General features: G+C 45.7%; 1 protein-coding gene across 5 annotated transcripts in view; it reads right to left on the bottom strand.

Annotated features, from left to right (window-relative positions):
- Positions 1–328: 328 nt before the first annotated feature.
- CREB3L1 (cAMP responsive element binding protein 3 like 1) overlaps positions 329–22240 on the bottom strand; it is a 47416-nt gene continuing 25504 nt past the window's right edge. For 4 of the 5 annotated variants that reach the window (XM_036994090.2, XM_036994091.2, XM_073216494.1 and 1 more), the window contains exons 5-12: positions 21355–21512; positions 20498–20647; positions 20290–20348; positions 20046–20114; positions 18145–18244; positions 10919–11045; positions 8499–8766; positions 329–7147 (exon numbers count right to left, since the gene is read on the bottom strand). In XM_036994090.2, the coding sequence (XP_036849985.1) occupies positions 6985–7147; positions 8499–8766; positions 10919–11045; positions 18145–18244; positions 20046–20114; positions 20290–20348; positions 20498–20647; positions 21355–21512 (1094 nt within the window). In that variant the 3' untranslated portion in view covers positions 329–6984. Of the gene's footprint in view, positions 7148–7562; positions 8317–8498; positions 8767–10918; positions 11046–18144; positions 18245–20045; positions 20115–20289; positions 20349–20497; positions 20648–21354; positions 21513–22240 lie in introns of those variants that run through there. The other variant, XM_017675734.3, reaches the window with a different exon arrangement.

Below are 22240 nucleotides of genomic sequence, written 5' to 3'. Positions count from 1 at the left end.
ATTTACATTCTCACCAGAACTAATTTACAACCAGGAGGGTTCCCCTTTCTCCACAACCTCGCCAACATTTGTTGTTGTTTGTCTTTTGGATGGTAGCCATCCTTACTGGTGTGAGGTGATATCTCATTGTGGTTTTAATTTGCATTTCTCTGATGACAAGTGATGTGCAGCATCTTTTCATGTGTCTGTTGGCCATTTGAATTTCCTCTTTAGAGAACTGTCTATTCAGCTCCTCTGCACATTTTTTAATTGGATTATTTGCTTTTTGTTTGTTGAGGTGCCTGAGCTCTTTATATATTTTGGATGTCAACCCTTTATTAGATCTGTCATTTATGAATATATTCTCCTATACTGTAGGAGGCCTTTTTGTTCTATTGATGGTGTCCTTTGCTGTATAGAAGCTTTTCAGCTTGATATAGTCCTATTTGTTCATTTTTACTTTTGTTTTCCTTGCCCGGGGAGATATTTTTATGAAGAAGGCACTCATGTTTATGTCCAAGAGATTTTTGCCTATGTTTTTTTCTAAGAGTTTTATGGTTTCATGACTTATGTTCAAGTCTTTGATCCATTTTGAATTTACTTTTGTGTATGGGGTTAGACAGTGATCCAGTTTCATTCTCTTACATGTAGGTGTCCAGTTTTGCCAACACCATCTGTTGAAGAGACTGTCATTTCCCCATTGTATGTCCCTGAATCCTTTATTGAAAATTAATTGACCATATATGTTTGGGTTAATGTTTGGAGTCTCTATTCTGTTCCATTGGTCTGTGGCTCTGTTCTTGTGCCAGTACCAAATTGTCTTGATTACTGTGGCTTTGTAGTAGAGCTTGAAGTTGGGGAGTGCGATCCCCCCACTTTATTCTTCCTTCTCAGGATTGCTTAAGCTATTTGGGGTCTTTGGTGTTTCCATATGAATTTTTGAACTATTTGTTCCAGCTCATTGAAGAAAGCTGTTGGTAATTTGATAAGGATTGCATCGAATCTGTATATTGTTTTCAGCAGGATGGCCATTTTGACAATATTAATTCTTCCTAGCCAGGAGCATTGGATGAGTTTCCATTTGTTAGTGAGCTCTTTAATTTCCTAAGAGTGCCTTATAGTTTTCAGGGTATAGGTCTTTCACTTTCTTGGTTAGGTTTAATCCTAGGTATTTTATTCTTTTTGATGCTATTGTGAATGGAATTGTTTTCCTGATTTCTCTTTCTATTGGTTCATTGTTAGTGTAAAGGAAAGCCACAGATTTCTGTGTGTTAATTTTATGTCCTGCAACTTTGCTGAATTCCAATATTAGTTTTCGTAGTTTTGGAGTGGAGTCTATAGGGTTTTTTATGTACAATATCATGTCATCTGCAAATAGTGACAGTTTAACTTCTTCTTCCCAGTCTGGATTCCTTGTATTTCTTTGTTTTGTCTAACTGCCATGGCTAGGACCTCCTGTACTATGTTGAATAACAGTGGGGAGAGTGGGCATCCCTGTCTGGTTCCCGATCTCAGAGGAAAAGCTTTCAGCTTCTCGCTGTTCAGTATGATGTTGGCTGTGGGTTTATCATATATGGCCTTTATTATGTTGAAGTACTTGTCCTCTATGCCCATTTTGTTGAGAGTTTTTATCATGAATGGATGTTGAATTTTGTCAAATGCTTTTTCAGCATCTATGGAGATGATCATGTGGTTTTTGTCCTTCTTTTTGTTTATGTGGTGGATGATGTTGATGGATTTTCTAATGTTGTACCATCCTTGCATCCCTGGGATGAATCCCACTTGGTCATGGTGTATGATCCTTTTGATGTATTTTTGAATTTGGTTTGCTAATATTTTGTTGAGTATTTTTGCATCTACGTTCATCAGGGATATTGGTCTGTAGTTTCTTTTTTGGTGGGGTGTTTTCCTGGTTTTGGTATTACGGTGATGTTGGCTTCATAGAATGAGTTTGGGAGTATTCCCTCCTCTTCTATTTTTTGGAACACTTTAAGGAGAATGGGTATTATGTCTTCTCTGAATGTCTGATAAAATTCTGAGGTAAATCCATCTGGCCCAGGGGTTTTGTTCTTGGGTAGTTTTTTGATTACCACTTCAATTTCGTTGTTGGTAATTGGTCTGTTTAGATTTTCTGTTTCTTTCTGGGTCAGTCTTGGAAGGTTGTATTTTTCTAAGAAGTTGTCCATTTATTCTAGGTTTTTCAGCTTGTTAGCATATAGGTTTTCATAGTATTCTCTAATAATTCTTTGTATTTCTGTGGGGTCCATCGTTATTTTTCCTTTCTTGTTCTGATTTTGTTGATTTGTGTTGATTCTCTTTTTCTCTTAATAAGTCTGGCTAGAGGCTTATCTATTTTGTTTATTCTCTCGAAGAACCAGCTCTTAGTTTCATTGATTTTTTCTACTGTTTTATTCTTCTCAATTTTATTTATTTCTTCTCTGAACTTTATTATGTCCCTCCTTTTGCTGACCTTAGGCCTCATTTGCTCTTCTTTTTCCAGTTTCGATAATTGTGGCATGAGACTATTCATTTGGGATTGTTCTTCCTTCTTTAATATGCCTGGATTGCTGTATACTTTCCTCTTAAGACTGCTTTCGCTGCTTCCCACAGAGGTTGGGGCTTTGTGTTGTTGTTATTTGTTTCCATATATTGCTTGATCTGTATTTTAATTTTGTCATTGATCCATTGATTATTTAGGAGCATGTTGTTTAGCCTCCATGTGTTTGTGAGCCTTTTTGCTTTCTTTGTACAATTTATTTCTAGTTTTATGCCTTTGTGGTCTGAGGAGTTGGTTGGTAGGATTTCAGTCTTTTTGTATTTACTGAGGCTCTTTTTGTGGCCTAGTATGTGGTCTATTCTGGAGAATGTTCCATGTGCACTTGAGAAGAATGTGTATCCTGTTGCTTTTGGGTGTAGAGTTCTATAGATGTCTATTGCGTCCATCTGTTCTAGCGTGTTGTTCAGTGCCTCTGTGTCCTTACTTATTTTCTGTCTGGTGGATCTGTTCTTTGGAATGAATGGTGTGTTGAAGTCTCCTAAAATGAATGCATTGCATTCTATTTCCTCCTTTAATTCTGCTAGTATTTGTTTCACATATGTTGGTGCTCCTGTATTGGGTGCATATATATTTATAATGGTTATATCCTCTTGTTAGTCTGACTCCTTTATCATTATGTAATGTCCTTCTTTATCTCTTGTTACCTTCTTTGTTTTGAAGTCTATTTTGTCTGATACTAGTACTGCAACACCTGCTTTTTTCTCCTTGTTGTTTGAATGAAATATCTTTTCCCATCCCTTGACTTTTAGTCTGTGCATGTGTTTGGGTTTGAGGTAAGTCTCTTGTAAGCAGCATATAGATGGGTCTTGCTTTTTTATCCATTCTGTTATTCTGTGTCTTTTGATTGGTGCATTCAATTCATTTACATTTAGGGTGATTATTGAAAGATATGTACTTATTGCCATTGCAGGCTTTAGATTCGTGGTTACCAAAGGTTCAAGGTTAGCTTCTTTACTATCTTACCACCTAACTTAACTTGCTTATTGAGCTATTATAAACACAGTCTGATGATTCTTTACTTCTGTCCCTTCTTATTCCTCCTCCTCCATTCTTTATATGTTTGGTGTTTTATTTTGTGCTCTTTTGTGTTTCCTTTGACTGCTTTTGTGGGTAGTTGATTTTATTTTTGGCCTTTAGTTAGGATTTGGTTGGTTTGCTTTCTTTGCTGTGATTTTATTTTCTCTGGTGACATCTATTAAGCCTTAGGAGTGCTTCCATCTAGAGAAGTCCCTCTAAAATACCCTGTAGAGGTAGGTGGTTTGTGTGAGGCAAATTCCCTCAACTTTAGCTTGTGTGGGAATTGTTTAATCCCTCCTTCATATTTAAATGATAATCGTGCTGGATACAGTATTCTGGGTTCAAGGCCCTTCTGTTTCATTGCATTAAGTATATCATGCCATTCTCTCCTGGCCTCTAAGGTTTCTGTTGAGAAGTCTGATGATAGCCTGATGGGTTTTCCTTTGTAGGTGACCTTTTTTCTCTCTCTGGCTGCCTTTAATACTCTGTCCTTGTCTTTGATCTTTGCCATTTTAATTATTATGTGTCTTGGTGTTGTCCTCCTTGGGTCCCTTCTGTTGGGAGTTATGTGTGCTTCCATGGTCCTAGAGACTATTTCCTCTGCCAGTTTGGGGAAGTTTTCAGCAATTATTTCTTCAAATACACTTTCTATCCCTTTGTCTCTCTCTTCTTTTTCTGGTACCCCAATAATGCGGATATTGTTCTATTTGATTTGGTCACACAGTTCTCTTAATATGCTTTCATTCCTGGAGATCCTTTTATCTCTCTCTGTGTCAGCTTCTCTGCATTCCTGTTCTCTGATTTCTAGTCCATTAATGGTCTGCATCTCGTCCATTCTGCTTTGAAGTCCTTCCAGCGATTATTTTATTTCTGTATTCTCCCTCCTTAGCTCTTGCATATTTCTCTGCAAGTCCATCAGCATGGTTATGACTTTTATTTTGAATTCTTTTTCAGGAAGATTGGTTAAATCTATCTCCCAAGATTCCTTCTCAGGGGAGGATGTGGAGGATGTCTGGGTTAGTCTGGTCTGGATGAAATTTTTCTGCCTTTTCATGTTGATAGATGCAGTGGTGTGCTGTTGGCTCATCTGTCAGCTGCGAGAACCAAGACCCTTTCCACTTGCTCCTGGCCTTTCTTTCCTGGGACAATGGTGACCCCTAGGGGCTTGTGTTGGGCAGTTGCGTGTAGACTGGGTCTGTTTCCTGCCTGGCCGCTATGGAGGAACCTCCCTTGCTGTGCACATGGCCAGCCTCAGGCTGCTGCTCTGTTATGACAGGGCCGTGCTGGAGGGGGAATGGGCCCCGGGGCTGTTTATCACCATGAGGGGTCTCAGAGCTGCACTGCTGCCCAGGGGGTTATGGTGCCCAGAGTTCCCCAGGATTCCCAGCTGCTAGGCTAAGTGTCCTGGGATGTTTCCATCCAGCTGTGGGGGTCCCTGTCTCTTTAAGATTTTCAAAAAGCACTCTTTTTTTGTCCCAGGGGTGCCAGCTGCAGGGACCCGCTGGCAGGTTTTACTGTCCTGTTTTGCTAGTTTTCCACACTCCTCACAGTGTGTCTGTGCTCTGGGTGCGGATGACTAGGGCTGGGTGTTTAGCAGTCCTGGGCTCCCTCTCCCTCCCCGCTCCGACTCCTCTCCTCCCGCCCGGAGCTGGGGTGAGGAGTGCTCAGTTCCTGCCAGGCCGGAGCTTGCATCTTACCCCCTTCATGAGGTGCTGGGTTCTCACGGGTGTGGATGTAGTCTGGCTGTTGTTCTGTGTTTTCTGGTCTCTCTTTTAGGAATAGTTGTATTTGTTGTATTTTCAAAAATATATATTTTTGGAGAATATTCCCACTGTCCTACTCATGCCGCCATCTTGGCTCCACCTCTGCTCCTCCTTATATTTTGTACACTACCCACCCCCTTGCCTCACCCCAGCCCTGGCCCTGCTTTTCAGAGCTCCATGCTTTTGGAGTCATTCTTCCCACCCCAACACTCTTACTTCTTCTCTATCTTACCAACTCTCATACAGTCTTTAAGACCAAGATAAAGGGTCACCTCCTCTGAGTTGTTCCCCACCGACCCACCAAATCTCCTCTGTCCCCTTAACATCCTGTACACCCCTCCATCACACTGGCCCCAATGGCTGGTTTACTTTCCAGCCTCCACCACCAGCCTGGAGTCTTTGAGGGCAGTTTGTTGAATGACTAAAAGAGGGACTGAGTGAATCAATCAGAAAAGGGGGTGTGGCCCAGAGCCCTTTAATGACCTTCCTGTAAAATTGTGCAGGTACTAGCAGTTGAAACTGATGCCCAGAAGCAGGCAATGAGGTCCCCATCAAGTGATCAAGGTGAGGTTGCAGAAGAAAGGGGGATAGAAGATGGAGCCTGATGGCCAGCTCTGTTTCTCTAACTCTGATCTTGCCCAGATTTTCCTCTGGTGGGCAACTGGTATAGGCATCATCCCACCACCATGCCCCTGCTTCTGAGCCTCAAAGTATTATGCCTCTGTGATAAAAATCCCAAACCTCAGTAAGACATTTGAGGCCCCTTTGGATCTGGCCCCTGATCACCATCTAGCCTCAGCTCTCAGCATCCTTGTGCTCTACCTTCCAACTGCTCTGAACTATTTGAATTTTCTTGAAGTTTTCCTGCTGTCTCCTACCTTGGAGGCCTTTGCCCAGGCTGTTCCTCTTCCTAGAATGCTCCTTTCCTCTCTCTTGCCTGTTCAGTCCTTCATGTCACCTCCTCCAAGGAAGCCCTTGCTGCTCCAGTCTGAGTGAGGCACATTCCTCTACCCTATGATCATACCCCTAGCTTGGCTCCTAGCCTACTGTAACTATTGTCATCTCTAAATGCACAGCTCATCTTCCTTGGAGGCACTGTATCCTGGGCCCTGTTCTCTGCATCTTACATAATTTACATAATTGAACCCCATGCATTGGGTATTAGTTATATCCTTATTTTACAAATGGAGAAATGGAGGCTCAGAGAGATTCAGGTTATCTTAGTTTCCTATGCTGCACAAGGAACCACTACAAACACGGCAACTTAAAACAACCCAGGTATGAGCTCAGAGTCTGGGCACAGCTAAGCAGAGTCTTGTGCTCAGGCCCTCACCAGGCCGCACTCCAGGTGTTAGAGGGGCTGGGGGTCTCATCTGGAGCTGGGACCCTCTTCTAAGCTTGCTGAGTGTGTTGGCAGAATTCAATGTCTTGCTACTGTGATACTGAGGTCACTCTTCTTCATGCAGTTCACAGTGTGGCTGTGTGCTTCCTCAACGCCAGCAGGAGATGCTTCAGTAAGGGCCCAGTCCCCTCTTCAATGGCTTTCATCTGATTAAGTCAGGCCCACCCAGGATAAGCTCCCTTTTGAAGAACTCAGAATCAACTGATTTGGGACCTTAATTACATCTGCAAAATCTCTTTATGTTTAACATTAAAGGTCACCTAATCCTAGGAGTGACTTCCCTTCATAGTCATAGGCACCCTCCATGCCCTATGGAGGGGATTAAACAGGTGTGTAGGCTGGAGTATTAGGAACCTGCCTACCACACACAGCTGGCAAAGTGACAGGTCAGAAGCACCTCTTCTTACTCTGAAGTCTGTGTCTTTAATCCTTCTGAGGCAAAGGACATAAGCACTAAATACCACAGATATCAGGAAGACCAAGCTGGGTACCGTGCATGAAGTATCTAACCCAGCCCCTGGCCCACCGTGGGCGCTTCACACTCTCAAGTCTCCCCATCCCCAGAGGCCTAGACAGTGGCTTAGAGGCCTCTCTGCTTCCATACTCAGCAAGAGGAGGCACTTGGAGGAGCCTCCAGGTGGGGGGAAATTGACACATAATTCTTTGACCACATAGGTTGAATTCTGTGCCTGGCTAGAAAAGGGAACCCAACAGAAAGATCTTCTCATACCCCCGTGCTCCTAGTCACACCATCAGAATATAACATTAATTTACCCTTCTCACTCCCCTCCACCCCTTAATCTCACTCTCTCTCCCCCCACAAAGAAAGGCACAAAGTCAGGAATTGATGCTGCATCTTTTTTTTTTTTCACTTTTGCCTTCTTAAAGCATGTGCTGAGCTGATGGACGAAGCAGTTTCACAATTAAAAAGGCCCAGCAGCTTGGGCAGCAGCAGGGGGAGGTCAGGGAGAGGGAGGGGAGACCCCTCTTTCCCGAGCCAGGGAGTAGCAAAGCCCGCACTAACTTCATAAAATATAAAACAAGGGAGGGGTGAAGGTAGGAGGGAGACTTGTAAAATACAATATCTTAGGGGATTGGCAATAATAAAAAATAAGGTTCATTATTTACAAACAATTTCTGTTCTTGGACTCTGTACAGTGGGGGTGGGCATGAGGGGTGTGGGTTGGTATGTTGACATGTGTTTGTGTGTGTGTGTATGGGGGGTAGGGAAGGAGTGGTCATGTTGGTTATTATGAGAAAGGAGGGGATAGCCCAGTAAGTGATTTATCTGGGAAGGACGGATGATTGTGGGAGGGAGGGGTGAGAATGACAGAGTGGTTGGCCCAAGGGAACAGTCCAAATGTGGGGGCAGGGGTGGGAGGGTGGGGAGGAGAGACCCCGGTTAAGACCCAGGGCAAAGAAGGCTGGGAAGAAGTGGAGCCCTTTCTCCTGGGATGGGACCCCAAGGGGCAAGGGTACGAGCTGGATCTGGGTTGGTGAGCAAGACGACCCCTCTTCCAGGTGCCAGGGGTATGTCCTGTGTCCTGGGTATTGGCACAGCCTAGGAGAGTTTGATGGTGGTGTTGGGGCCCAGATCCCTGGAGAGAGAACAGAAGTCAGGGTGACTCCATCCAGTGAGGAGCCTCTTACCCCTCTGCAAGTTGGATCTGGATATGTAAGGGATGGGGCCTTGGGAGGGTGTGGCTGATATGGGGATTAGGGACAGGCTGAGGGCAGGCAGAGCCTGGGACCCCAGGAAGGGGTGGGGTCCCCCACTCACCTCTCGTGGAACCACTCCTCAGGGTGGGAGAAGTCAGGGCTGGTGCTGTTCCCACCAGCATCTTTGGGCCAGGCCTCACTCAGGTACTTGGTGGTCTCATGGGTGCTGTCCAGGTGGTCATGCTGCAGGTGGTCCTGGGGTTGCTGATCTGCCGGCCCCCCTGGCTTGATTTCCCAGCCATCAGGGGACTCCACAGGTAGCAGGGCACTGTGGCCATCCTCCCATGAGCCTGCCCCCTCATCATAGAACAGGAGGCTTCGGGAGGGCACTGAAGAGGGAGCTTGGGGTGAGCCATGGTACCAGAAGTCCTGTCCCTGTTCTGGCTTCTTTCATGGTCTGCTAGTTAAGGACATGGGCCCTGAATCTAAATCTCAGTTTTAACAGTTGTAGGCTCTGTGATTTCAGGTGAGTCATGACTTTGCTTTAACCTTTCTGACCCTCAGTTTGCTCATCTGTAAAATAGGGATACTAGGACCAGCCTCACAGAGATATGAAGTTCAAATGAGTTAATATAGGGGAGGTGACTGGAGATGTTTATTTAGGAAGTAGTCAGGGAAAACAGCTCTTCCTGGGCAGAGGATAACCAGCTGAGGCAGTCATAATCCTACCTCTACTGCTCCCCTTCTGTGAGACCTTGAATAAATCTCTTCTTCATTCTAGGCCATAGTGTGACTTTTGGGGAAATAAAGGAAAACAAAACACATCTGTGGGATATGTACTACGTGCCAGGCATTGTGCAAAGCCTTTTAACCAATACCAAATCATTGACATCTCATAGAAACTCTTCCAAATGAGATAGTTTTAGCTCCATTTCACAGAACAGGTAATTGAGGTTCCAGTTATCAGGTACATTGTCCTGGATGGTCTGCACTGAACATGAGAGGCAAACCCATGTTTGCCAGCCTCCAGGATCCACTACCACCCTTCACTACCACCCTTCTAGCTCTCAGGGCCCTGACCTAACAGTCATGCAGTGCACCAGCTCTGTAAGCCAGCCTGCTCCAAAAGTCACTTGTCATATACCTCCTCTTTGCCCTGCCCAGGTACTGGGCCTGTAACCCACTGCATTTGCTCTGAGGGACTCATTCATTCTCTTTCCCCCTCTGACTCTGGATTGGATCATCAATACTGCTCCCACCCACTTCCATTCCTTCCTCTTCTCCAGCTTCCTCTATGTCCAAACACAGATGGGCCCCTCTGGCCTTGGAAAAACAGACACATGGCTCTCAAGATCTTACATCCCTGCCACCCACCTCCCTTAGCAGCTGTCCTGCTCTCCCATCTCCTCAGGCTACACTTGTCCAGGGAGTGGTTCTCACTGTCCGCCTCCACTTCCTCTTCCCTTGGCCCTCCCCACACCACTTCCTCTCCCCAGGGCTCTGTAGGCTGTGGGGAACCCTCTGAGTATCCCTCCTTCTCGAAACAACTCCTCCCCGGCTCTTCTCTCTGTCCTTCCACCTGTTTCCTCTTCCTCCTTCTGCCCTCCCTGATAACTTGCCCCTGGTTTGTGATGAGGGACTGTCAGGAAGTTCCTCTGAAGGTCTACCTGAAATACCTTCTGCCTCTAGAAAGCCATACTGTTCTTTGCTGTACTCATACCAGTTCTCGCCTTGCCCACCATGCGTTGTATCTTTTCTCTCTTCTTGTGAGCTCTTCAAAAAGGGAGTGAGTGTGCTCATCCAGTAAGTGCCTGCTCTGTACTAAGAGCTAAGAGCATTCATGCACCATGTCATTTATTCATCACAACAACCATGCTTAGTAAGTGCCGAACTGTGACTCCCATTCTTCAGATGAAGAAATTAAAGTTTAGAGAGCTTAAGACACATGCCAAAGGTCACAAGTTAGCAAGTGGCAGTGGCAGGTATGACTACGTTTCATGCTCTTAAGCACTGTACCTCACAATCCCCTGTGGGATGGTTGATACTGCTACTATCCCTTTTCTGCCTAAGGCAGACATTACCAATGGATCATGGCACTTGTTCCTCTGGATCCTGAGTGGTACCTCAGAGTCCTTATTAACACAGTGCTTTAGACATCTACCACCATCTTAATGGAAATGGCCCTGGGGCTGGAAGTCATTTGATATCACTGTTGTGAAATACTAATGGTGTTTAGCAGATGCTCCATAATCATCAACACCTTAGAACACAGGGGCTAGGGTGATAAATTCCTGTTTTCCTTAAACCCTACCTCCCCCAAGCACTTCCTGGAGGTGCTGGGAATTGGGGAGTCTGCACTATAGTCCCAATTCTACAATTAACATTGAACAAATCATAGACCCTTGGGGGCCTCAGTTTTCCCATCTTCAAAATGAGGAGGTAGAACGAGAGATGCCAACCCAAAACTTGGCTCCTATCTTATGTGTGGCTTCTACCTAGAAGATGGGGCTGAGGGAGGGCAGCTCAGCTCAGGGTACGTACTCTGACTGGCTGTGTAGATACTGTCAGTGGCCACGGGGTCTTCCTTCACAGTCTGGGAGCTGGAGGAGAACTCAGGGAGACAAGGCATGAGGGAGCCCAGCACCAGAACGAAGCACAAGGCTGCCACCTGGTAGTGGAGAGAGCGTGGTGGTCATGTCGGACAGCGAGAGACTGCAACCCTTGCTATCCCTAATCCTCCTCCCCCAAAACCAGTGGGTGCAAAAGACTCAGTATTTTTCCAAGAAAGCAGCTCTCAGAGCCAACTACACCCTCTCCTCTCTGGAAAAGGTGGAGGAGGCTGATCAGATCATCTCAGCCTATTGTAGGGGGGCCACCACATGCAGTACTAGAAAAAGGAGAGTGGCTAACGTGGTTATTGCCTAGAAGGTGATATCACAAAAGGAAGAGAAAGGGAGGAGAAGCCAAGATGGCGGCATGAGTAGAGCAGTGGAAATCTTCTCCCAAAACCATATATATTTTTGAAAATACAACAAATACAACTATTCCTAAAAGAGAGACCAGAAGATACAGTACAACAGCCAGGCTACATCTACACCTGTGAGAACCCAATGCCTCATGAAGGGGGTAAGATACAAGCCATGGCCTGGCGGGACCTGAGCGCACCCCTCACCCCAGTTCCTGGTGGAAGAACAGGAGTTGGAGTGGGGAGGGAATGGGAGCCCAGGACTGCTAAATACACAGCCCTAGCCATCCACACTGGGAGCGCAGACACACAGTGTGTGGTGTGCTGGATACTGGGGAAATGGAACAGTAAAACCTGTGAGCGGGTCCCCACAGACGGCACTCCTGGGACAAAAGAAAAGCGAGTGCTTTTCGAAAGTCTTAAAGGGACAGGAGCCTCACAGCTGAATGGAAGCGTCCCGGCACACTCAGCCCAGCAGCTGGGAATCCCAGGGAACTACGGGTGCCCTAACTCCCTGGGTGGCAGCACAGCTCTGAGGCCCCTCATGGCAACAGCCTCCTGCCTGTTCCCACACTGGCACGGCCCGCCTTAGTGGAGCAGCAGCCTGAGACCGGCCACGCCCACAGCAGCCGCACAGAGCCTCCCCTGCAGCCACCCGGGCCAGAATCAGAGACCCCGTCGGTGCACAGCTGCCCAACACAAGCTGCTAGGGGTCGCTGTTCTCACAGGAGAGGAAGTGACGAGCAAGCAGGAAGGGACTTTGTTCTCCCAGCTGACACACGTGCCAACTGCCCATGACTACCTCTATTGCCATGAAAAGACAGAAGAATTTGATTGAGACCAGAATCACACAGACATCCCCTGAGGGGGAACCTGGGGTGATAGATTTAACCAATCTTCCTGAAAAAGAATTCAAAATAAAGGTCATAACCATGCTGATGGAGCTGCAGAGAAAAATGCAAGAGCTAACAGATAAAGTAGGGAGGAAGAAAACAGAAATAAAACAATCTCTGGAAGGACTTCAGAGAAGAATGGATGAGGTGCAAGAGGCCATTAATGGAATAGATATCAGAGAACAGGACCACAGAGAAGCTGACACAGAGAGAGATAAAAAGATCTCCAGGAATGAAAGAATATTAAGAGAACTGTGTGACCAAATCAAATGGAACAATATCCGCATTATTGGGGTACCAGAAAAAGAAGAGAGAGAAAAAGGGATAGAAAGTATATTTGAAGAAATAATTGCTGAAAACTTCCCCAAACTGGCAGAGGAAATAGTCTCTAGGACCATGGAAGCACACATAACTCCCAACAGAAGGGACCCAAGGAGGACAACACCAAGACACATAATAATTAAAATGGCAAAGATCAAAGACAAGGACAGAGTATTAAAGGCAGCCAGAGAGAGAAAAAAGGTCACCTACAAAGGAAAACCCATCAGGCTATCATCAGACTTCTCAACAGAAACCTTAGAGGCCAGGAGAGAATGGCATGATATACTTAATGCAATGAAACAGAAGGGCCTTGAACCCAGAATACTGTATCCAGCACGATTATCATTTAAATATGAAGGAGGGATTAAACAATTCCCACACAAGCTAAAGTTGAGGGAATTTGCCTCACACAAACCACCTACCTCTACAGGGTATTTTAGAGGGACTTCTCTAGATGGAAGCACTCCTAAGGCTTAATAGATGTCACCAGAGAAAATAAAATCACAGCAAAGAAAGCAAACCAACCAAATCCTAACTAAAGGCCAAAAATAAAATCAACTACCCACAAAAGCAGTCAAAGGAAACACAAAAGAGCACAAAATAAAACACCAAACATATAAAGAATGGAGGAGGAGGAATAAGAAGGGACAGAAGTAAAGAATCATCAGACTGTGTTTATAATAGCTCAATAAGCAAGTTAAGTTAGGTGGTAAGATAGTAAAGAAGCTAACCTTGAACCTTTGGTAACCACGAATCTAAAGCCTGCAATGGCAATAAGTACATATCTTTCAATAATCACCCTAAATGTAAATGAATTGAATGCACCAATCAAAAGACACAGAATAACAGAATGGATAAAAAAGCAAGACCCATCTATATGCTGCTTACAAGAGACTTACCTCAAACCCAAACACATGCACAGACTAAAAGTCAAGGGATGGGAAAAGATATTTCATTCAAACAACAAGGAGAAAAAAGCAGGTGTTGCAGTACTAGTATCAGACAAAATAGACTTCAAAACAAAGAAAGTAACAAGAGATAAAGAAGGACATTACATAAATGATAAAGGAGTCAGACCAACAAGAGGATATAACCATTATAAATATATATGCACCCAATACAGGAGCACCAACATATGTGAAACAAATACTAGCAGAATTAAAGGAGGAAATAGAATGCAATGCATTCATTTTAGGAGACTTCAACACACCATTCATTCCAAAGAACAGATCCACCAGACAGAAAATAAGTAAGGACACAGAGGCACTGAACAACACGCTAGAATAGATGGACCTAACAGACATCTATAGAACTCTACACCAAAAATCAGCAGGATACACATTCTTCTCAAGTGCACATGGAACATTCTCCAGAATAGACCACATACTAGGCCACAAAGAGCCTCAGTAAATACAAAAAGATTGAAATCCTACCAACCAACTTCTCAGACCACAAAGGAATAAAACTAGAAATAAATTGTACAAAGAAAGCAAAAAGGCTCACAAACACATGGAGACTAAACAACATGCTCCTAAATAATCAATGGATCAACGACCAAATTAAAATACAGATCAAGCAATATATGGAAACAAATGACAACAACAACACAAAGCCCCAACCTCTGTGGGATGCAGCGAAAGCAGTCTTAAGAGGAAAGTATATAGCAATCCAGGCATATTAAAGAAGGAAGAACAGTCCCAAATGAATAGTCTAAAGTCACAATTATCGAAACTGGAAAAAGAATAACAAATGAGGCCTAAAGTCAGTAGAAGGAGGGACAGAGAAGAAATAAATAAAATTGAGGAGAATAAAACAATAGAAAAAAAATCAATGAAACAAAGAGCTAGTTCTTTGAGAAAATAAACAAAATAGATAAGCCTCTAGCCAGACTTACAAAGAGAAAAAGAGAATCAACACACATCAGCAGAATCAGAAACGAGAAATGGACCCCACAGAAATACAAAGAATTATTAGAGAATACTATGAAAATCTATATGCTAACAAGCTGGAAAACCTGTAAGAAATGGACAACTTCCTAGAAAAATACAACCTTCCAAGACTGACCAAGGAAGAAACACAAAATCTAAACAGACCAATTACCAGCAATGAAATTGAAGCAGTAATCAAAAAATTACCTAAGAGCAAAACCCCTGGGCCACATGGATTTACCACGGAGTTTAATCAGACATTCAGAGAAGATATAATACCCATTCTCCTTAAAGTTTTCCAAAAAATAGAAGAGGAGGGAATACTCCCAAACTCATTCTATGAAGCCAACATCACCCTAATACCAAAGCTAGGCAAAGACACCACCAAAAAAGAAAATTACAGACCAATATCCCTGATGAACATAGATGCAAATATATTCAACAAAATATTAGCAAACCGAATTCAAAACTACATCAAGAGGATCATACACCATGACCAAGTGAGATTCATCTCAGGGATGCAAGGATGGTACAACATTCGAAAATCCATCAACATCATCCACCACATAAACAAAAAGAAGGACAAAAACCACATGATCATCTCCATGGATGTTGAAAAAGCATTCAACAAAATTCAACATTCATTCATGATAAAAACTCTCAACAAAATGGGTATAGAGGGCAAGTACCTCAACATAATAAAGGCCATATGTGATAAACCCACAGCCAACATCATACTGAACAGCGAGAAGCTGAAAGCTCTTCCTCTGAGATCGGGAACCAGACAGGGATGCCCACTCTCCCCACTGTTATTCAACATAATACTGAAGGTCCTAGCCACGGCAATCAGACAAAACAAAGAAATACAAGGAATCCAGATTGGTAAAGAAGTCAAACTGTCACTATTTGCAGATCACATGATATTGTACATAAAAAAAACCCTAAAGATTCCACTCCAAAACTACTAGAACTAATATCGGAATTCAGCAAAGTTGCAGGATACAAAATTAATACACAGAAAGCTGAGGCTTTCCTATACACTAACAATGAACTAATAGAAAGAGAAATCAGGAAAATAATTCCATTCACAATTGCATAAGAATAAAATACTAGGAATATACCTAACCAAGGAAGTGAAAGACCTATACCCCAAAAACTACAAGACACTCTTAAGAGAAATTGAAGAGGACACTAACAAATGGAAACTCATCCCATGCTCCTGGCTAGGAAGAATTAATATTGTCAAAATGGCCATCCTGCCCAAAGCAATTTACAGATTCAATGCAATCCCTATCAAATTACCAACAGCATTCTTCAACAAACTGGAATAGTTCAAAAATTCATATGGAAACTCCAAAGACCCCAAATAGCCAAACCAATCCTGAGAAGGAAGAATAAAGTGGGGGGTATCTTGCTCCCCAACTTCAAGCTCTACTACAAAGCCACAGTAATCAAGACAATTTGGTACTGGCACAAGAACAAAGCCACAGATCAGGGGAAGAGAATAGAGACTCCAGACATTAACCCAAACATATATGGTCAATTAGTATACAATAAAGGAGCCATGGATATACAATGGGGAAATGACAGCCTCTTCAACAGCTGGTGTTGGTAAAACTGGACAACTATATGTAAGAGAATGAAACTGGATCATTGTCTAACCCCATACAGAAAAGTAAATTCAGAATGGATCAAAGACCTGAATGTAAGTCATGAAACCATAAAACTCTTAGAAAAAAACATGGGCAAATATCTCCTGGACATAAACATGAGTGACTTCTTCATGAACACATCTCCCCAGGCAAGGGAAACAAAAGTAAAAATGAACAAGTAGGAGTATATCAGGCTGAAAAGCTTCTGTACAGCAAAGGACACCACCAATAGAACAAAAAGGCCTCCTACAGTATGGGAGAATATATTCATAAATGACAGATCCAATAAAGGGTTGACATCCAAAATATAAAAAGAGCTCATGCACCTCAACAAACAAAAAGTGAACAATCCAGTTAAAACATGGGCAGAGAAGCTAAACAGACACTTCTCCAAAGAAGAAATTCAGATGGCCAACAGACACATGAAAAGATGCTCCACATTACTAGTCATCAGAGAAATGCAAATTAAAATCACAATGAGATGTCACCTCACGCCAGTAAGGACAGCCACCATCCAAAAGACAAACAACAACAATGTTGGCGAGGTTGTGGAGAAAGGGGAACCCTCCTACACTGCTGGTGGGAATGCAAATTAGTTCAACCATTGTGGAAAGCAGTATGGACATTCCTCAAAATGCTCAAAATAGAAATACCATTTGACCCAGGAATTTCACTTCTAGGAATTTACCTTAATAATGCAGCAGTCCAGTTTGAAAAAGACAGATGCACCCTTATGTTTATTGCAGCACTATTTACAACAACCAAGAAATGGAAGCAGCCTAAGTGTCCATCAGTAGATGAATGGATAAAGAAGATGTGGTACATATACACAATGGCATACTATTCAGCCATAAGAAGAAAACAAATCCTACCATGTGCAACAACATGGATAGAGCTAGAGGGTATTATGCTCAGTGAAATAAGCCAGGTGGAGAAAGACAAGTACCAAATGATTTCACTCATCTGTGGAGTATAAGAACAAAGAAAAAACTGAAGGAACAAAACAGCAGCAGAATCACAGAACCCAAGAATGGACTAACAATTACCAAAGGGAAAGGGAGGAATAAGGTGGGGGGGAAGAAAGGGAGCATTAACATTAGCATGTATAATGTGGGGGGGGGGCATGGGGAGGGATGTGCAACACAGAGAAGAAAAATAGTGATTCTACAGCATCTTACTATGTTGATAGACAGTGATTGCAATGGGGATTGCGGGGGGGACTTGTTGAGGGGGGAACCTGGTAAACATAATGTTCCTCATATAATTGTAGATTAATGATATAAAAAAAAAAAGTAAAAAGAAGGGAGAGAGGGATAGGTCAAGGTGGAGGGTGGGGCTGGGACAAGGTGGGGAACATAGCATCACACCAGATTATCAGCAGGAGGAACTAAGAGTCACAAAGCCCAGACTGTCCCCTGCCCACATCGTGGCTCGGTCCCCTGAAAGCACAGGGACCTCAGAGGGTCTGGGGAGTGATTGACAGGCTGGACATTTCCAGGACAGAGTAGAAGAACAACTAGCAGAGGCCTGAGCCACACCCTGGGGGCTCCTGGTTTTTTTTTTTTTTTTTGTATCATTAATCTACAATTACATGATTAACATTATGTTTACTGCTCCTGGGTTTTTAGAGATTTGCTCAGCCCTCTCCCCACCATTAATTTCAGAAAGAACTAAGTACATGCTTCTGTGTATCTCCCCAAGCCCTTCACCCCACAAGGTGTAGAAGCGTCTCTTCAAGGGACTGCCATCCCCTAGCTCAGTTCATGTGAGTCACTACACATCACACTGTGTGATAACTGGTCAGGGAAGGTCATGTTCTAGAAGGCTCCATGGACTTGGTGAAAGACACTGGGCTCTGCTGGAGCCACCCACCAGGCACTAGGAAGGTGTATCCCAGTGGTGTTGCCCACAATGTGGCCAGTCCTTCAGAGCTCTGCCCACCCACCTGAAAGCCAGTGTGGGGAAGATCTGTCCCCCTGTGGCCCTGCAGTGAGGAAGCGGCACCTACCATGAGGCAGGTCCCAGTCTGAGTGGCAGCCATCTTGTAAGGTCTGGAGATCTTGTTGGCGACCAGAGTCTGGAGTTTCTGCAGCTGCTGGAGCAGGGTCCTGAAGAGGACATGGCAGTCACCTGTCAGACTCTGACCCAGCAGGCATATGCTTCCTCGAGCTCTCCCAGGGAGCACCTGGGTCGGCTCCAGACTTGGGTTCCACACCAGGCGCCCATTTCAGTCAAGACTGAAAAGGGCACCTTCCCCTTAGCTCCTCTGTGGTGTGGCTCGGGCACCTGGGGCTTGCCTTATGGTAAATAGCTGGGTCACCCTGTGGGAGCTCAGGGGTACCCCATGATGTTCCTGGCCAAGTTGGGGGTTGGTGGAGGGCCTGTCACACCTGGGCTGAGGTGACCTTTTTCTTGCCCTACACCAGGCACAGCTAAATAGGCCTTCCCTCCTCCATACCCTGGAACACATGAGCTGATAAGGACATGTCTGGCAGCAGTCTGGTATACAGTGAGTGTCCAGTAAATGGTAGCTATCTTTTTTGTTAATTTTGTTGTTGTTTTTGCTTTTGTCGCAACTGTGACACTTCATTTACTTAATGGATTTTCGTGCCAGTACCCTTCACTAACTGTGGGGCTCCCTGAGGGTGAGGACTGGGTCCCACCCAGTGCGGAATCCTGTGGGATGCTTGGTCCACACTTGGTGAACAAATGTTTAATCTTTCTTCCACTTAACCCGGTGGTGGGGTTGCAGTTCCAAGAATGTACAGCAGGCGGCGAGGTAGCTCCAAGGGCCTGGCCCTATTTGGGGCGGCTGAGGAATCTGGGCCAGAGGTAGAGAGGTGTGGGGTAGGGGCTCCTTTTCTCCTTCCCTGAATAGGGTGGCATTCTCCAGGTCAACCAGGGCGGGGTGGCTAGATCCCCCTGGAGAAGCTGGGGGAGAAGGAAGGAAAGAAGGAAAAAGCCTTCTGTTGAGCACCTTGCGGCATACATTCCAACTGTGTCTGTTATTGTAATTAATCCCAGCAAATTTAAAGACCTATTGTTGGATCATGGCTGGGCACTTTAAGAATTCAGAATAATAACAATTGAAAGGGAAGAAGAAAATCTAACATGAATTGAGCATGCTTAAAAGTCAAAGCACAGTGCTGGCCCTTTTGCTTGCACTGTCGCATCAAATCTTCACATGAATCCCAGGAGACAGTGTTTCTAGCATCTGCATTCAGACAAACTGGGGCCAGAGAGGTTTGATGGTTTCCCCAGAATCACAAAAATGGCAGAGCTAGATAAGAATCCCTAGCTGTGACTTTATATAGTTACTATGTACCAGGCCCTGAGTAGGCTCTGAACTAATGTTTCTTAGAGTTAACTGTATATGAGAATCACCCAAGGGTCTTGCTGGAATGCAGATTCCAACTCGGTAAGTCTGGGGAGAGTCCTGAGACTGTATTTCTTACCAACCCGCAGGTGATGCTGGTGCCGTGGGACCAAGAACTCGCTTTCATAACGAGCATCCACACTAGTGGTTCTGACTCTGGGAAGCATCAGAATTCCCAGAGAGCTTATTACACCCAGATGGCTGAGCCCTCCCCCTGGAGCTCCTGATTCAGTAAGTCTAGCCTGAGGCCTGAAAATAAGCATTGCTACAAGTTCTCAGGGGATGCTGCTGTTGGTTTGAGGATGACACTTGGAAAACCATTGCTCTTTCCATCTCATTTAAGCATATCACCAGCTGTCAGGTACTAGAACTATATGAGATGAAGGATAGGAAGCCCAGCGCTGCAGGCTGCAGGGTCCCTGGCATCCTGAACTCATTGCCTCTCCTTTCTCTTGCCTGCCAGAGCTATGCCAGAGCCAGGCACTGGCTGCAGAAGGGCAGGGGCCAGGTGGGATGCAGGTGGCACCACCCACCTGTTGGCATTCTCCAGGGACTCCACCTTCTTCCACAGTTCATTGTTCTCTGATGTAAATGTCTCTACCCTGCGGGGGTCAAGCAGGCACAGGCTCAGGGGCAGCCCTCAGACTCACTGCTGCCCACCAGCATCTCACCCCGTGTCCCTGTCCCTGGTGCCCTGTGAAAGAAGAATGGGGAGAGCAGGGCAGGCAGGGGTGTGAGGCCAGGCCACCCCACCCCCTGAGCCCACTCCGGACTCACTTCTTTTCTAGACATTCCACATACTCCTTCTTCTTACGGCGGCTCTCCTGGGCTGAGATCTAGAGGGGGATGCCCCAAAATGGCAGTTACTGCAGCCCCATGACTCCCAGGGGCCCCCAAATGTCAGGGCTGGCATCAGGGGAGCAGAGGCCCCCACCCCTTGTAGAAGCCCTGGGCAGGGCCTGAGTCTGTCTGGCTCATGCTTTACCTTGTTCTTGATTTTTCTCCGAACCCTCTTCAAGGCCTTCTCCTCGGCCTTGGTGAGGGGGAGTTTTGTGGGGATGGGGTAGCCCTCAGCAATCAAGGTACGCTTCTCCTCCTCAGTCAGGAGCAGTGGCCCGGATGTCCCTTGTAATTTCTGTGGGAAGTAGGACACGATGGTTGGAATCAGACAGCCCTGGGTTCAAATTCAAGCTCTGCCATTTACTCTTTGTGTGACCTGGCGAGGCAATCTACCCTCTGAGACTCAGTTTCCTAATTTGGAAAGGGGCAGATCTGAATTAAATCCAATTACATGTATCAAGTGCCTAGATGGTGCTGGGAGCCCAGCACATTAGACACTCCAGTATATTGTTGGGGGAGGTGAGGGGCTCCCTAGATCCCATCCTGGAACCCACAGCCTCAAAGCTTACTTGTCCAGGGCCCCCTAAATAGCACCCCCCTCAAACCCTCCCCAGTCTTGACTTGGGAGGCTCCACGTCCATCCCAGGGCTCAGGGCCTAGCTTCGAGTCCTGGGGCATTCTGGGCCTCCTGAGCACTGCTCCCCAGAAAGTGCTCCTCAGAGGCAGCCTGGGCCATCCTCCTGGAGGTCAGGAATGCCAAGTTCTAGTTCTGGCTCTTCAGCAGTCTTTGGCAGGCCTTTTGGACCTCTCTACTTGTTTCCTATTCACCTCAAGGTAGGATTAAAAGATGCTTACTCGGGTTTGGCAGGCAGGCACCTCTCTAAATTCTGATGGGGGTGGGATCAGGCTTGGGGGTCCCCAGCCCCTTCCCCACTGGTCATGTGCCAGGGTAGATTTACTCAGTTCTTTGTCTCTAGGGCCAGCCCACCCCCAGCTGCTTACGTGAGGGGCCGTGAGGAGGGGGGAAGTGGAGATGGCCGTGGAGGAGCGGGCCATGGGCCGGACAGGGCTGGAGGGGGGCAGAGAACGGGGACTCTGGGAGCCGTCACTGTCGCTGCCGTGGCTGCTGGGGGGTGTCAGAGGCATCTGCACCAGGTCCTCTGAGGAAAGTGGGGGAAGCCAGGTTAGCAGGGTTGCTCCCCAGCTCTGCTTGTTCATCAGAGTTCAGCTCAGCATGGGCCTAAGCCAGCCCTGACACTGTGGAGGCTGGACTGCTGGGACCTTGATTAGCTCTAACAGCAGAAGCCCATCTGCCATGTCAGAAAGATGAGCTGAGATCCCAGAAGCTGATTCTTTAGTGTCACCCCATCTCTGACACCACAGAGGCCTGGGTCCTTTAAGCCTGGCCTTTTGGTGTGGACATCACAGAGGATGGATTCTTGGAGGCCCCCCTTAACCCCCTACCCCATCCCTGACTTCGACAGGGTCCAGGGCCTTTGAGCTACCAGTTTGGCAATCCCAGGAGGTGACTGGAGTCTGCCCATAGCCAGACTCACAGGGATCAGCTTGGGCAAGCCACAGCCTCTGTCCCTTCCTTCTACTGCAAAATGTTTAGCTATAACAACCTAGGGGTTCCATTTCCAACTTCAGGGTAATTAGACAGCAGCACTGGGCTTTCAGCAGACCAGCCAGGAGCACTGCACTGCTCTCCCTAGCTGTGTTGCATGCTGCCTCTCTGTGGCCACAGCACCAGGAAGACCAATGCTCCGCAGCAGGTCAGGAAAGAGGACTGGGCAGCGCTGAGAGGACCAAGAGCCTAGCTGCAGGAGAGCTTCCAGGACAGCACAGATGCCCAGGAAACTCCAGGCTTGGAGGCCTAGAACTCTAC

Source organism: Manis javanica, chromosome 11 (genome assembly GCF_040802235.1).
Source record: "Manis javanica isolate MJ-LG chromosome 11, MJ_LKY, whole genome shotgun sequence".
NCBI lineage: Eukaryota > Metazoa > Chordata > Mammalia > Pholidota > Manidae > Manis > Manis javanica.
Note: the sequence above shows the minus strand (reverse complement) of the source record. Positions and strands in the feature narration are given on the sequence as shown.